At 35.4% G+C, this 15367-nt stretch overlaps 1 protein-coding gene and 1 pseudogene across 4 annotated transcripts in view; one reads left to right on the forward strand and one right to left on the reverse strand.

Annotated features, from left to right (window-relative positions):
- Positions 1 to 861: 861 nt before the first annotated feature.
- Positions 862 to 15367, reverse strand: part of SLC35A3 (solute carrier family 35 member A3) — a 62555-nt gene continuing 48049 nt past the window's right edge. For all 3 annotated transcript variants that reach the window (XM_003784121.3, XM_023509862.1, XM_023509861.1), the window contains exons 6-8: positions 10994 to 11112; positions 8770 to 8903; positions 862 to 1909 (exon numbers count right to left, since the gene is read on the reverse strand). In XM_003784121.3, the coding sequence (XP_003784169.2) occupies positions 1819 to 1909; positions 8770 to 8903; positions 10994 to 11112 (344 nt within the window). In that variant the 3' untranslated portion in view covers positions 862 to 1818. The remainder of the gene's footprint in view (positions 1910 to 8769; positions 8904 to 10993; positions 11113 to 15367) is intronic.
- On the forward strand, positions 4857 to 6109 carry LOC105886447 (annotated as a pseudogene). The gene has a single exon (XR_001161029.2). The product of XR_001161029.2 is annotated as an alcohol dehydrogenase class-3-like (transcript).

Genomic DNA, 15367 nt, shown 5'->3' on the forward strand with positions numbered 1-15367 from the left:
ATAGTTACTTTTACAGTTTTTATATCTACTAGAACAGACTTTTAAAAATATAAACAATGTCAATGAAAAAAATAAAGTAAAATATTTCTTATACTCAGTAAGCAATTCTGCCTATAGTCAATAATTTAAATCTATATTCCAAACATAGAAAGCATTTTTTGCCCACCAAATCATCTTACCATTTCTAATATATTCTCTCTCCCTTGAAACAACTTATTAAATAACTCATGTAATTTGCATCCTCAGCTCCAGTGTTAATCAAAAAGAACTCCCTCCTCCCACTATTTTAAAGCAAAATGGTGGCTCCTTCCCAGCAACTCTTATGGCGACACAAAAAGGGAACTCAGAATTTGGCTAATTCAAGGCTGGGTGCTGTGGCTCATACCTGTAATCCTAGCATTCATTTGAGCTCAAGAGTTTGAGACTAACCTGAGCAAGGGTGAGACCCCATCTCTATCTAAAAATAGCCAGGTGGTGTTGCAGGCTCCTGTAGTCCCAGCTACTCAGGAGGGTGAGGCAAGAGAATTGCTTGAACCCAAGAGTTTGAGGTTGCTGTGAGCTGACACCACAACATTCTACTGAGGGTGACAAAGTGAGACTCTGTCTCAAAAAAAAAAAAAAAAAAAAAAAAAATCTTAGTCATGTGATCATAGTAGTACTGGAACATTGGAATTATGATAAGCTTAAAAAGTTCTTCTGAGCAGCCTTGAATTTAAATTTATAGCACTATTTAAAACAATGTAATACAGCAATCTGGAATGTCTCCAAGAAAAGTCATTTTGGTCTCAGTCCACTGACATCTATACTATTATTTGGTTGTTGTTTTATCAATAGTTATAGATTAAAGGAAGTTATTACAGATCAATGAATATTCATTTAAAAATTTTCTAGTTATATACAACATATGCTTGATAGTTCAAAATTCTCCAAATGGAGATATTAGACAATAATTATTTTATTTTAAATTATTAAATGAGTATTTAACTCCTTTAAATTACTTTTAAAACTTTAATGGCAATTAATACATACACAAATTTAATTTAAAGTAATACTAAGGACTTATCTGATTTATATAAAAGAAATGCAGTTAAGAGATTAAAGGCAAGACTCAATTAATGCAAAAGTCACTGGCTACTAACTAGCACAGGAGTCTTGAAACACTAAAAGGTCTTAAAATGTATATGGAGAAAAAGATGTGTGTATCTCTACAATAAATTTAAATATGAATTTTATTCTCTGTCATATCAGACCCAGAATATTACTTTATCCATTTTTATGTAGTTGAACAAAAAATTTAGCAATTCTTTGTTTAGTAAACTTTTCTATAAATATAAAAACCTAAGGTACGTGAAAATGTTTTTTCAAATCATACTTCTATTTTTCACAGATTTACAGGTAATTACAATTTTCAAACTTTGATTTTCTATGTGGTTTGCTATATCTATACAGAAAGAATAAGATAAAAATATCTGATAGAATAGATCTAATTTGCAAAAATTGATATCTGAATTGTGTGCTCTTGCAAAGAGTGCATAGTATATTTCTGCAGCAATCAAAAAGGTATAATCTTTTTAAACTTCAAATTTCAAGTTTACTCTAATATTTCTAATCCCTGGAAATACTTTCAAGTTTTGATTTCTAGATGCCATGTTTTGTGTTACATATATACATATTTTAGCCTTAAACTTTTGTATTTTTAAACATGATCAAATTCAGCATGATGGTATCTTCACAGATTCTGTAGGAGTTCTCTGTGCAAGGTCAACATTGAGATTCTTAGTGCACCATCGTGGAAAACCAGTTAAAGACAGTATGCAACTATGCTTTAGTGAGATTTCCTGCAGGTTTGGGATCGTAACCGTATAAGAAAGTAGCTGTTATTACAAGGATGGCTCCAAGGAAAAAGACACTAAATAAGATAAAAAAAAAAAACAGAAAAAGAGAAAATCAGATTAAAAGCAAAGCAAGTTCTTTCTATTTTTTTACTATAACAATCATAATTTGAGGGGAAATGTCTCAGTAAGATGGGTAACAAATATTGAGTAATGACTAAATTCCTGGTATTCAGCTAAGTATTTTACATGCATTATCTCACTGCATTCTCACAACAATCCTATGACGATGGTACTAGTATTATCATAATTTTTTATATATGAAGAAATAGGTTTAAAGAATATAATTTTCTAAATCCCAAGTCAAATCTATCAAGTGTAGAACATAAATGTCTTAACACAATAATCAAGTAAATGAAGTGAAAGCTGTGTTAATTAGTTTGATGCAAGCACATCAAATTGTATAAAAAAAACACAATGTACCCCACATATGCATAAATGTATTCATGATCTCTATGTATATGACTTAATTTAAAAAAAACTTAAAATAAATAAAATAAAATCCCATAACTTTAACTGGAAAACAGGATTCAAATCCATGTATGTCTGACTCTAGGGCCTTTCTTCCATTGTACTGCATTGTGTCCCAAAACAAAGATGTTTTAAATGCTGTTTTTCACCTTAATGTACATTTTCCATAAATACATTTGATGATAAAAAGTCTTAATTCTTTAAATAATTGAAAATATAAAAGGAAAATTTCATTCTTCCATGTCAAATCAAGGTTAAGTCACTTTAAAATCCAAGGCAGTAATAAGCAGATCTCAGGACTGATTTTTTTTTTTTTTTTGAGACAGAGCCTCAAGCTGTCCCCCTGGGTAGAGTGCTGTGGCATAGCTCACAGCCACCTCCATCTCCTGGGCTCAAGCGAGTCTCCTGCCTCAGCCTCCCAAGTAGCTGGAACCACAGGTGCCCGCCACAACGCTTGGCTATTTTTTTTTGGTTGCAGCCATCATTGTTGCTTGGAGGGCCTGGGCTGGATTCGAACCCGCCACCTTAGGTGTATGTGGCTGGCACCTTAGCCACTTGAGCCACAGGCGCCCAGCCCTCAGGACTGATTTTTACAGAATGCTTTATAAAAGGAAATTACATTAAATGATGGAAGGTCTTGGTTTCTTCTTTATTTTATTTATCTGTATATATAATCTACCCTACTAAACTGGAAGTAAACTTGGACTGTATGCTAACTAGACTAGCACTCTTAATTTTTTAACATATGCATTTTTTAAAATGCTATTACGGAGACATGAATTGGTCTTGGTTTTAAAGTTTCTATTAACAGTTCAAAGTCATTCTCCTAATTTAAAAAATTTTTTTTGTTCTGCAAAAGAAAAAGATCATTAATCCTTACTATGACATAAAAGGCCCTTCATAATATGGTCCCTCCAACCAAATTCCCCCTTACTTCCACCCAACCTATAATTCAGATATTCTTCTCAGTAAACACAATATGCCCACTCACAACAGTGTCTTTATGGATGCTGTTCCCACTGTCTACAATGTCCTTTCTTTCAAGAAAATGCTTACTCATAACAACTCAGGTATAATGTCTCCAAATTCATTCCCATAGGTAGTGTTACTTTATCATAACACTTATCACACTTTTAGTAAATGATGCACTATTCACATGTCTGCTCCTCTGCCCAACCATGTACTCTTCATTCATTATTATACCCCCAGAGCCAAGCATTTATAAGGAGCTCCATAATTATTTGTTATGATTAAAAACGAGTGTTGACTTGATGGAAATAGTTAACTTTTCAGTCATACACATAAGATTATGATAACATAAAACTTACTATATCTTGAAGAAATTACCACCATAGAAATATCTGGCAATTATAGAAGCTTCTTCGTCAATCATTATGAACTTTTCTTAGCTTTCTGAACTCATCAGGAACAGCACAGACTGAAAGTTCATGCTCAACTGAAAGCTGTCTGATCCAACTTTCCACCCTCTGCAAGAGTCCCTTCTCTGATCTAAAAAGATCTACTTGAATATCTAGTAATGTCAGGAATCCCTGCAATTTTTAAATGGCTGGGAGAGAAAAGATTTTGTTAGAAAAGAGGACATTAGGAAAAAACTATCAGAATTCAATAATTAGTTGAAAGATTTGAGCTCCCTCTAACAGAGTTAAATATATATTTCCATTGCTATATTGATCATCTTGTTATACCTTATTTATTCAAGTGTCTCTCCAATCACTGTGATTGAAGAGAGATAGGAAATTGTGTCTCATTCACGCTCTCCTTTTTTCCCTGGATCTAGCACAGTGACTGGCAGGCACCTAGAGGACACGTATGGAACCTCTGATTAAAGAATAAACAAGCCTATTTGGAAGGATGATAATACTAATAAAGAAAATAGTGAGCACAAGAAAAATAAGTTAGGAAAGTGAGTACTGGTAACAAACAAGATATCAGTAGAGATGTCTAGAGGTCAGTAAAATATAGGGATTTAGAGTCTAGGTAAAATTGGGACTTATCTTCATAAAGAGGATAGATAAAACATGGCAGTGAATGAGATGGCCAAGGAAGGGCGCAATGGTTGATTAACTACCAAAGAGACAATCAGAAAGATAGGTACAGGCACACCACTTCAGAGAAGACAAAGAAGCTGTTTCAGGAGGTAGAATGGAGATAACAAAGGCAAATATATTATTACATTTGGAAGAGAGTCAAATAAAGATTTATTGCTTAAAATGTATTCTTCAGGCTCATTGCCCATAGCTCAGTGGTTAGGGCCTCAGCCACATATACCAGGGCTGACAGGTTCATACCCAGCCCAGGCCTGCTAAACAACCACAATAGCAACAACAACAACAACAAAAAATAGCCGGGTGTTATCACAGGTGCCTGCAGTCCCAGTTACTTGGGAGGTTGAGTCAAGAGAATTGTTTAAGCCCAAGAGTTTGAGTCTACCAAGTGAGACTCTGTCTCAAAAAAAAAACCAACCTGCCCCATCATGGCCCTCCCTGGGTATCCCCGTCAGGCAGACCTGAACCCGTGGATATGGCTCACCAGGTTATCAAGTGCAAGGCTGCAGTTGCCTAGAAGGCTGGAAAGCCTCTCTCCATAGAGGAGATAGAGGTGGCACCCCCAAAGGCTCATGAAGTTTGAATTAAGATCATTGCCACTGTAGTTTGTCCACTGATGCCTACACGCTGAGTGGAGCTGATCCACTGGGTATTTCCTAGTGATCTTGGGACATGAAGGTGCTGGGAATCGTAGAAAGTATTGGCGACGGGGTTACTAAGCTGAAGGCAGGTGATACAGTCATCCCACTTTGTGTCCCACAGTGTGGAGAATGCAAATTTTGTTTTAATCCTAAAACAAATTTTTGCCAGAAGGTAAGAGTCACTCAAGGGAAAGGATTAATGCCAGATTGTACTAGCAGATTTACTTACAAAGGAAAGACAATGTTATATTACATGGGAACCAGCTCCTTTTCTGAATATACAGTTGTGACTGATATCTCTGTTGCTAAAACAGATCCTTTAGCACCTTTGGATAAAGTCTGCCTTCTGGGTTGTGGCATTTCAACTGGTTATGGCACTGCTGTGAACACTGCTAAGGGGGAGCCTGGCTCTACTTGTGCCATCTTTGGCCTGGGAGGAGTTCAACTGGCTGTGATCATGGGCTGTAAAGTGGTTGGTGCATGTTGGATCATTAGCATGGACATCAATAAAAATAAATTTGCAAAGGCCAAAGAGTTTGGAGTCTCTGAATGTGTTAACCCCCAGGATTTCAGTAAATCTACCCAGGAGGTGCTTGCTGGGATGAATGATGGAGGGGATGGACTATTCCTTTGAGTGTATTGGTAACGTGAAGGTCACAAGAGCAGCACTTGAGGCGTGCCACAAAGGTGGGGCATCCATGTGGTGGTTGGAGTAGCTGTTTCAGGTGAAGAGATATCTACCCGTCCGTTCCAGCTGGTTACAGGTTGTACAACTTTGGAGGATGGAAGAGTGTAGAAAGTGCTCCAAAGTTGGTGTCTGAATACATGTCCAAAAAGATAAAAGTGGATGAATTTCTGACTCTCAATCTGTCTTTTGACAAAATTAACAAAGCCTTTGAAGTCATGCATTCAGGGGAAAGCATTCGAACTGCTACAAAGATTTAAATTCACAAGAGAAAAATATGTCCATCCTGTCTTGTGATCTCATGGGAAGCAGCCTGACAGGAAGAAGCTCTTCCAAGTTCACAGACTCTTAGACCTTCAGGAACTACTGTAGGCAATAATGTCATGTGTGTAATTCATAAATCTCTGTAATCAAGGACAAGGCTAATTCAGTCATAAATCTATTTTCTGTACTCTCCCTCACATAAATAATTGCTCTCATTAAAGAATATTATAACATAATCAAATTTCTGCAATTCTGAAAAAAAATTGGATTCTTCACAAGAGCAAATTTGCAAAAAGATAGAGGGTTTAGCTATCTATTTTAGGAAAAACAATCCATCATATCCATCTGGTAATATTCTTAAAACATTCATTCAGGGAGGGGCAGGGGAGGGGAGATAGGTGGAGGGATGGTGATTGGAGCTATCACTTCTATGGTTTATCTTACAAGGGTACAAGTGAATCTTTCTAAGAGTAGAATATGAATGTCTTAACACAGTAACTAAGAAAATGACACAAAGGCTATGTTAACCAGTTTGATGAAAATATTTCAAATTGTATATGAAAACACCACACGGTACCCCATGATTGCATTAATGTACACAGCTATCATTTAATTAAAAAATTCATTCATTCATTAAATAATAATAGTATCATTGTCTTTTCTTATCTTCATCCCAATATACCTAACACATTCCCTCAGAAACATGCATTTACATGCAGTATATACCTTATTAAAAACTATTTTTTTGTTCTTTTACTGGTTTATTTGTTTGTTTCCCAAATAATTCAAACACTTAATTACTTCAGCCTTATATGAGGTTTAATTTTTTTTAAAAAAAGAGTTCCCTAAAAATATGCATGTTCAAAATATTCAAATTAAAGCAAATTATTTCCTTATCTAATGAACAAGAAATAAAGCATCAAGACATAGGTGTTGTTAGGCTAGTCTCACATGCTAAGTGATTCATTCTCATACCATGCTAAAAACAGAAATACTTTAAAATTTTGTCTCATAAAAATTAGAGATCTCAACATGCATGTCCCAGACCTATTATTCAGATTGCCAGAAAAGGATTTAAGCCATAAATGTCAAATATAGAAAAATCATTATATTTTTCTACTACCAAATTCCACGCATAATCCCTTCAAAAACTCAAATGAATTTTACTAGCTATATTAAAATTTCAAAATCTTGAACATTCACTAACAAACATACTGCGTACCCATTAGGTGCCAAGCACCAGCCTTCCTTACTTACAAGATAGTGATAAATTTTCTGAAGAAAGGAGGAAAGAAAAGGTTGGAATAGAGGGGGATACTCTTTTATTTAGGGTAATCTCTTTGACCTAAGTCTTGAGGAAGTAAGAGGATATGCCATAAAAATATAAGCAGGAAACGAGTATTCCAAGAAGATAAAGAGGCCATTGACCAATGACAAATTCTGAGTGAGCAACAGCAATGAGAACATTTCTGAGCCAGAGTAGTGATATGATCTGATTTATACTGAAAAGAATCATTCTAGTTGCTGAACAGAGAAAACTAGAGGTACAAGGCAAGAGAAGAAGCAAAGAGACAAGTCAGGTAACTAGTTCCTTAATCCAGATAAGAATGAGGTAGCCTGGGTGGTAACAGGAGAGGTTGTAAGAAATGTTCTAACTCAGAGATGTTAAAAAGGAAAAGCTGACAGGTTGTCTCTGGGTTAGAAAGACATATGGGAGAAGCTGAAGACCTTACTTCTTACCGCACTCAGAAAATAAAAAACTTTCAAACATTTTAACCTCTTACAGACCTATCGATATCCCTATCTAAATTGTGTTTCTGTGGATTAACTGTATTCCTATCTAAGCCAAGGATGGTGCCATTTACTGAACCGAGTAAACCAGTCAGGAACAGGGAATGAGTTACCTAGTAGACGTTAGAGTTAGGCACACAAACCTGGAATTCAAATTTAAATGAGAACTGTTAGCAGGTAGATGGTATTTAAAGCCATGAGAATAGAGAGCACCTAAGAGAATGAGTGTAGATAAAAGATCTTTGGGAGACTCCAAAGTTCAGACATTAAAAAAATCAGGAAGTGAGTAAAGTTGGAGGAAGACCAAGAATGGTGTCCTGGAAGCAATTAAAATAATATAATCCCACTGTTTGGGATTATAAATTAATAACTGTACAAAAAGAAGAAGAACCTTCGATCCCATCTGTACAGGGTATTCACTGCACTTAATTCCTCCAGATTCTGTCCTCTCTTGGCGTCAATAACACTATAGTCCCAAGTCTCCTGTCTTACCTATTGATCACTCCTTCAAAATTCCTTTTCAAACTGTCACTTCATTGCATGACCATATCACTTAATCATAAGCTACCTTTTCTATATAAACTATCGTCTTCAAGAATCTACTCACCTGGCTTTAGTTATGTAAATTCTATATTAAAAATGCTATCGTATGACTTATTTTATGATTTTATGTGATATTAACTTTTTTACATGACTATTGACTTTGGAATAAAACATTCAGTCCTACTGCCAAAAATCTGTCTAGACAAATTTATATAAAAAACTTCCCAGGAGAAGATTATCTTTCATGCATTTAGTGTGACATCTTTTTGAAAAGACAGTTAAATGAATTTTTAAGTTACATTTCAATGGTTCTTCAAAAGTTGCAATGAAACAAAATTTGTCATATCACCTTATGAAGAATTCTTATTTTTGTATATACTCTTGGGGATTTAAAAAAATAGAAAAGAGTATTTTACCTGGTTGGCACAAAATCTTGTAGCCAAAAATAGGATATCAGTGTTGATAATATTATGGATAAAGAGGTTGCAAATCCTTTTAAAATATTATCCGCATACTTAATAACAGCAGCTATAACAAGGCCTCCAAGTGCCTGCAGAAGTTTTAAAGGATTATTTTTAAAACCAAACATATAAAATTGCCTTACAAACAATTTCACTATTTAACGACGCTTTAGGCTTTTGTTCCATAAATTCAATCCCAGTGATTTCTGTTAAACATCTCTTATAAGGAACAGACTTCTAGGCTTTGTTCAACAGCCCTCTTTTTAAATTTTCTACATTTCTATCATGCCTATCAATAGGCCTCTTATTTCAAAGTATACCTTAATAAAGTAACTACTAGGGCAATCTGCAGTTTATTATACCTGCAATGGAGTTTGATCATATTATAAATAAAACATCTATCCTCATCCAATTTAATAATTAAACATCACTTGGCTAGACAATGTGGGATAGTGAAATATTTTTACTTTTAAGTAAAAGAAAGCAACTCAAAAGTTATTTTACTAGCCTTTCAATAGCCTCCTAACTTGTCTTTCTTCCTCTAGTTTCTCCCCAATCTAATTCACCTCTCATTGTTGTCAGATTACTCTCCTAAAGCACAGTTTTTAATCATGCTTTTTTTTTTTTTTTTTTTGCAGTTTTTGGCAGGGGCCAGGTTTGAACCCGCCACCTCTGGTATATGGGGCCAGTGCCCTACTCCTTTGAGCCACAGGCACTGCCCCTAATCACGCTTATTTTTTAAGGGTGTAGAAAGAAGTTTCTACCCAACCCCCTTGCAAATTCCAAATTATGGCTACTTTAATATTCTATACTACATAGTTTTGCTTTCTGCCACACTACTTATCAGTTTCCAAATCTGGGTTACCTGCCTTAATGACTTTCACTGCACCTCTTCTGTGATGGGAGCTTTATTTACCAAAAGTCATGAATTTATGCCAATTGAGCTCACTACGAATTAAAGTTTGGGTCCCAGTATTTCTTGGCAATATTGCCATTCATCTGTTTATTCTCTATTGCATTCCTTGTACCAGTTATGTCAAACCTTGTTTATTTTGCTCATGTCTTCAGTCCCTTATTAAGGGAAAATGGTTTCCTCTCTTTGTTAGGATAAAATACATTACACATAAACTCTCTTGACTTATCTTGTCTCCACTTCAAATTTTCTCTAAAATATTTATTTTTTTCAAATTTTCACCTATCCTGTCTCCTTTTCTCCTCTTAAAAATAGAAGTATCCTTCACGCTTTCAAAACACAACTATCCTTTGTTACCTTCACCTGTGCTCTGGAACCTTGCTCCTTTAGGCTTTGGGTATCTCAAGGAGAATAGACAAAGGCTCTGAGGGCAGTCATTTGTATCTGCATTTTTATATGCAGAATACTAGAATACTCATTAAGTATTTTTAAAAGATGAAACGAATTACTTTATCCTTGATTTCAAGTTACATATGAACTGAAGTAATTTCACAGGAATAGTCCCATATGTGACTACAATATGAGGCTATCAACTGCCACAGATTAAATGTCTAAGACCATATGTTGGGTCTTAATGGCTGAATGATAGATTTCCTGTACAATGATAGGAGTTTTAGAAAAATCAAAAGTTGCATTTGCCCTTAGTTTCCACTATTTTATTCTTAAACTTGTATTTTCATTGAGTTCAATTTAAATACAACAATGCATATTCAAGACCCCTTTCAAAGTAAGATTTCACTGGGCCATTAAGACCAATTCTATTTTAACTTTCTTAAATAAACTAGATATAATGAGAATACTAACAGGAGGGGTATTTTTCCCTCACATATCAGTAATTACTTTGATTCTCTATATTTATTTATTTATTTATTTATTTTTTTTTTTTTGAGACAGAGCCTCAAGCTGTCCCCCTAGGTAGAGTGCCGTGGCATTTCAGCTCACAGCAACCTCCAACTCCTGGGCTCAAGCGAGTCTCCTGCCTCCGCCTCCCAAGTAGCTGGGACCACAGGCGCCCACCACAACGCCTGGCTATTTTTTGGTTGCAGCCATCATTGTTGTTTGGCGGGTCCGGGCTGGGGATTCAAACCCGCCACCTTAGGTGTACATGGCTGGCACCTCAGCTGGTTGAGCTATAGGCGCCGAGCCGATTCTCTATATTTAAATAAAGTTTATGAGCATTAAATACAAGACTTTAAAATGCTTTACCTGAAGAACAACTACTATCCAGGTCAGTTGGTTATACCCCTGGAAAAATCCATTCTTTGATACCAGTTCTCCATCATAAATGTATACGCCCATTAATCCAAATATACTCCCAAAGAAACCTAAAAAAAATATAAAATCTGCATCACACATCAGTTAGCTTGTTTGAAAAGATATTTTTCCTCTGATATTCTAAATAATGATATAATTTGACTACTCTTTAAAATTTTTACTTGGTTTATATAAACTTACCTATAAAAGTATACTTTAATACTATATTGTAAATATAAGACAAAGACATATGGATATAAAAAGATAAAGATACAGAATATAAAAAAGAACAGAAATTACCAACTTTGGAACACTAAAAATATAATGCATAAAATACATGATCACATGGCTCTAATATTTGTAAAATGCTCGATTTTGGCATATGTCATTGTATCTTATATTTCCTATTGCTAGGTCCAGATTTTCATATAGTCACATATGCAAATATAAAAGCTCAGGCATTTGACATAGTATTTTTCCTTACTAAGAAGTTTTAAAAGTACAATAATTTAATATACAAAAAACTAGGGCTAATAGTCATAGGCAACATCAGAATCTGTGTTATTGAAGTCTCACTTCAGGGAAAGCCAATTCAGTGAGAGCAGAAATTACATCTTTACTATCGACTCTCTCACCTCTACAACATAGACTACCACGTGACTAGGATCTAAGAGAGATTTCTAGGAGTTCTGCTAGGCTGTGAAGAAATGCATGCCTATAGGAGCCACCTCTTATGAATAGTCTTTGAAATAATACATGCAAAGAATACAGGGGGAAAGCAATTGTTTAAAAAACTAAAGGCTTAACTAATCACAGTATTCCATCATGAAAAAGAACTAAAAAGGATGAGAATCCTCTAAAATTTCATTTATATCTATCCTTATTCCTTTTGTAATTACAGGCCAGATTACAGTAAACTTCCCAACATTTGGAACTCAAGCAACCACCACACAACCTGTTCTGAAAAATCAGAGTTTAAATGTGGTGCGCCATGCCATCACTGAGCCAACACTTCGTGTGTCACTCCCACAGCTCCTGTGTATTCTCAGAACCCAGATGCATCCGTATGTAGGATCTCTACTGCTTTCTTGGCTAGTTCACCATTGGGTATGGACTTTCTACAGTTGACATTATACTGCCCTGTGCTTTTGATGGGACATTTGGATTATGCAGTCCAGGTATAGATATTTGACTATCATTGGACTTCTAACTGGTCATACTGTACATATACTGCACTGCCTTGCTGCTGTGCCTCTATTGATGTGGGGTTGAATAATGGAATAGTACTGTGATATGGCTTACTGGAATGTGTAGTCCCAAAAGCTTGGTATCCTATACCCATTTATGTAAATGTTGTACGCTTAATGCTGTGAGATAACCTAATTCTGTGATATTTGGTTTCTGTATACACATATTGGTATAACAGAGTAAAACTATGTTACAGTAAATAAGTTTATCTTTTTTTAATTAGTGTATTTCAATATTAATATCAAGTACAGAGTTTATGGCAAGAGATGGTATGGTATAGTATGAGGTATAGAGTTAGTTAGGCCCTTTTTTTTTTTTTTTTTTTTTTGAGACAGAGCCTCAAGCTATCCCCTTGGGTAAAGTGCCATGGCATCACAGCTCACAACAACCTCCAACTCCTGGGCTCAAGCAAGTCTCCTGCCTCAGCCTCCCAAGTAGCTGGGACTACAGGCGCCTGCCACAACTTCTGGCCATTTTTTGGTTGCAGCCATCATTGTTGTTTGGCGGGCCCGGGCTGGGGATTCGAACCCACCACCTTAGGTGTATGTGGCTGGCACCTTAACCGCTTGAGCCACAGACGCCGAGCCTACGCCCTTTTTTAATAGTAACTCTCAAACAACCAGAAACTAAATTTATCTCAGAATCTACCATTCCCCATGGATAACACATAATAGGGAGATCATTGTAATTACAGAAGACATTTATGGGGATATTAAATATTTTTAATTTATAAAAGTAACACTTGATAATTACTTAAAAAGGTGTACAGTACAGAAGGACACATACATGTCATACATGTCAGGATGAACAGACCTACTGCACTGTAACCATGGCTTAATATCCCTTGTGTGGATGACAGTAATGACAATACATGTGTAATACCACATGCCAGGAATTATTCTAAATGCTTTCTGTATGTAACTCACTACAAACCCATGAGGTAGGTATTTTTATGCCCATTTTATAGGGGAAGAAACTGAAGCACAGAGAAGTTAAATAACAGGCCTGATCTCATAATACTGGTAAGTAAGGGGACTTGGAATTTAAAGCCAGATAGTGTGGCTCTGGAGTCCATGATCTTAACCACTACATTATTTAATTATATACAAATAATTTATGTAACCAGTCCTCTAAATGTTTTGTACTTTTTATAATTCTAACCAATGCTAAAATAAATAACCTTAGACATCTATCTTTGTGTTCTTGTAGGGTAACTTTTTGTCAGACTGGGAATTTTTATATCAAAGCCTATATTTATTTAAAATTTTGGTCAACATTCCCAAAATTTGTATCTAACAAAGTTATATCAATCTTTATTCCCAGCAACAATAGGTAATAAAGCTACTATTCCTCCATTTTCTGGCTAAAATTGGATCTTATCAATTGTTAATATTTAATACTTTGATATATGAAAAATATTCCATTGTTTGAATTTCTGTTATTATATTTTCAGGTTGTCTATCACTTATTTTAGTGTCCTTTCAAAACTTTAAGTCAGCTTACCATTTTTTCTATGAGCATTCCACCATGAGGTTACCAAGAATAAGAAATCCATCAAGCACCATGAATCACTGTCTTCCATTTTTATCTTACAAGTTGGGAAAATTTTATGCAACTCACATACTTTAAATATTTTTTCTGATATCTGCATTTTATATAAATAGCTGACATTTATTAGTGTTTACTATGTGTAAGTCACCTTATTCTAAAGATTTCAAATATACTAACTTCATTTAATCTTCACAGCAACACATAAGGTAGTACTGTAATTAAGTAAATTTTATAGATGAAGAAGGAAAAGCAGAAAAAGATTAAGTAGCTTCCCTAAGGTCACATAGGCCATAAGTGATAAAATCAAGATTTGAGTGCCTGACTGTAAAACAAGGTATTAACTACTCTGCTATAGATTACACCTTTTCTGAAATGATGAATTTCTTCAAATTTTCTCAAGCCTGTGAACTTGCTTTCTATGCAAACTAAAGAAGCTAATACAATTTTGCTTTAGAAATATTGACATTGGTTCCCTTAGCAATAACCTTCAGGGAGCCCTGAAGACCATGAAGGGCTCCTGACCAATAACTTCTGACCTTCTCCCCCGTCAGACAGGAAGAGGGAACAATGGGAAGGAGACAAAATCGTCACCTCTAGAGTGGCAGCAAGATTTGGAAACATGCTTGTTTCCCAGACATTGTCTCCCCAATCTTGGGAACATGAAAAAAATAAAGTGTCACGATTGCTCTGTGAAAAAAAAAATATTTACATTGATTATTCTTTTAAAAAATGGTACCTTTCTACAAATTCTATAGAGAAACTTAAATCCTATGTAATAAAATGAAGGTTCATTACTTGAAAAGAGCTGGAAGGATGGACTTTAATCAAATTTGGAAGGTCTGCCTTAAAATACAGGCACAATGTACTGTGTATGGCTTGGAGGGGCCTGTATGACCATTGATTCAGAGAGACTTGGTAACCAGATCTACACTGCCTGGATTCAAATCCTGTGTCAACAACTAATGAGTAGGGTAAGCATGGACAAGTTATTAAAAACTATCTGCACTTCAGTTTCCTCATCTGTAAAATGGTATATAAAAGTTAACATGGGCAGAAAAGAAAAAAAAAACAACAATGATTTCAAAGGTAAGTCCTAAAGTCACAAGTACAGAGGCTTAAAATACAACGTATTAATCTGCAAATGAGCTGTTTCTCACATGAGCAGAGTTGTTTTGCTTGTTTGTTTGTTTACAGAGACAAACAAGTTCTCCCTATCTTGACCAGGCTGGCCAAACTCCTAGGCTCACACCATCCTCCTGCCTCAGCCTCCCAAGTAGTTAAGATCATGTTCATACCACCATACCCAGCTAATTTTTCTAATTTTTGTACTAACAGGGTCTTGCTATGTTGCTAAGGCTGATCTCAAACTCTTGGCCTCAAGCAATCCTCCCACTTTGGCCTCCTAAAGTGTTAGAATTATGGGTGTGAGCCACCAGACCCAGCATATGGGCAGTTCTATGCATCATCATTAAAAATAAATGCATGCCAGGGATACTAAATGATGGCATCTTTGCATGGGGGTTTAAA

Source organism: Otolemur garnettii, unplaced genomic scaffold (assembly GCF_000181295.1).
Source record: "Otolemur garnettii isolate 467f Iridium unplaced genomic scaffold, OtoGar3 scaffold00010, whole genome shotgun sequence".
NCBI classification, from domain to species: Eukaryota; Metazoa; Chordata; class Mammalia; order Primates; family Galagidae; genus Otolemur; species Otolemur garnettii.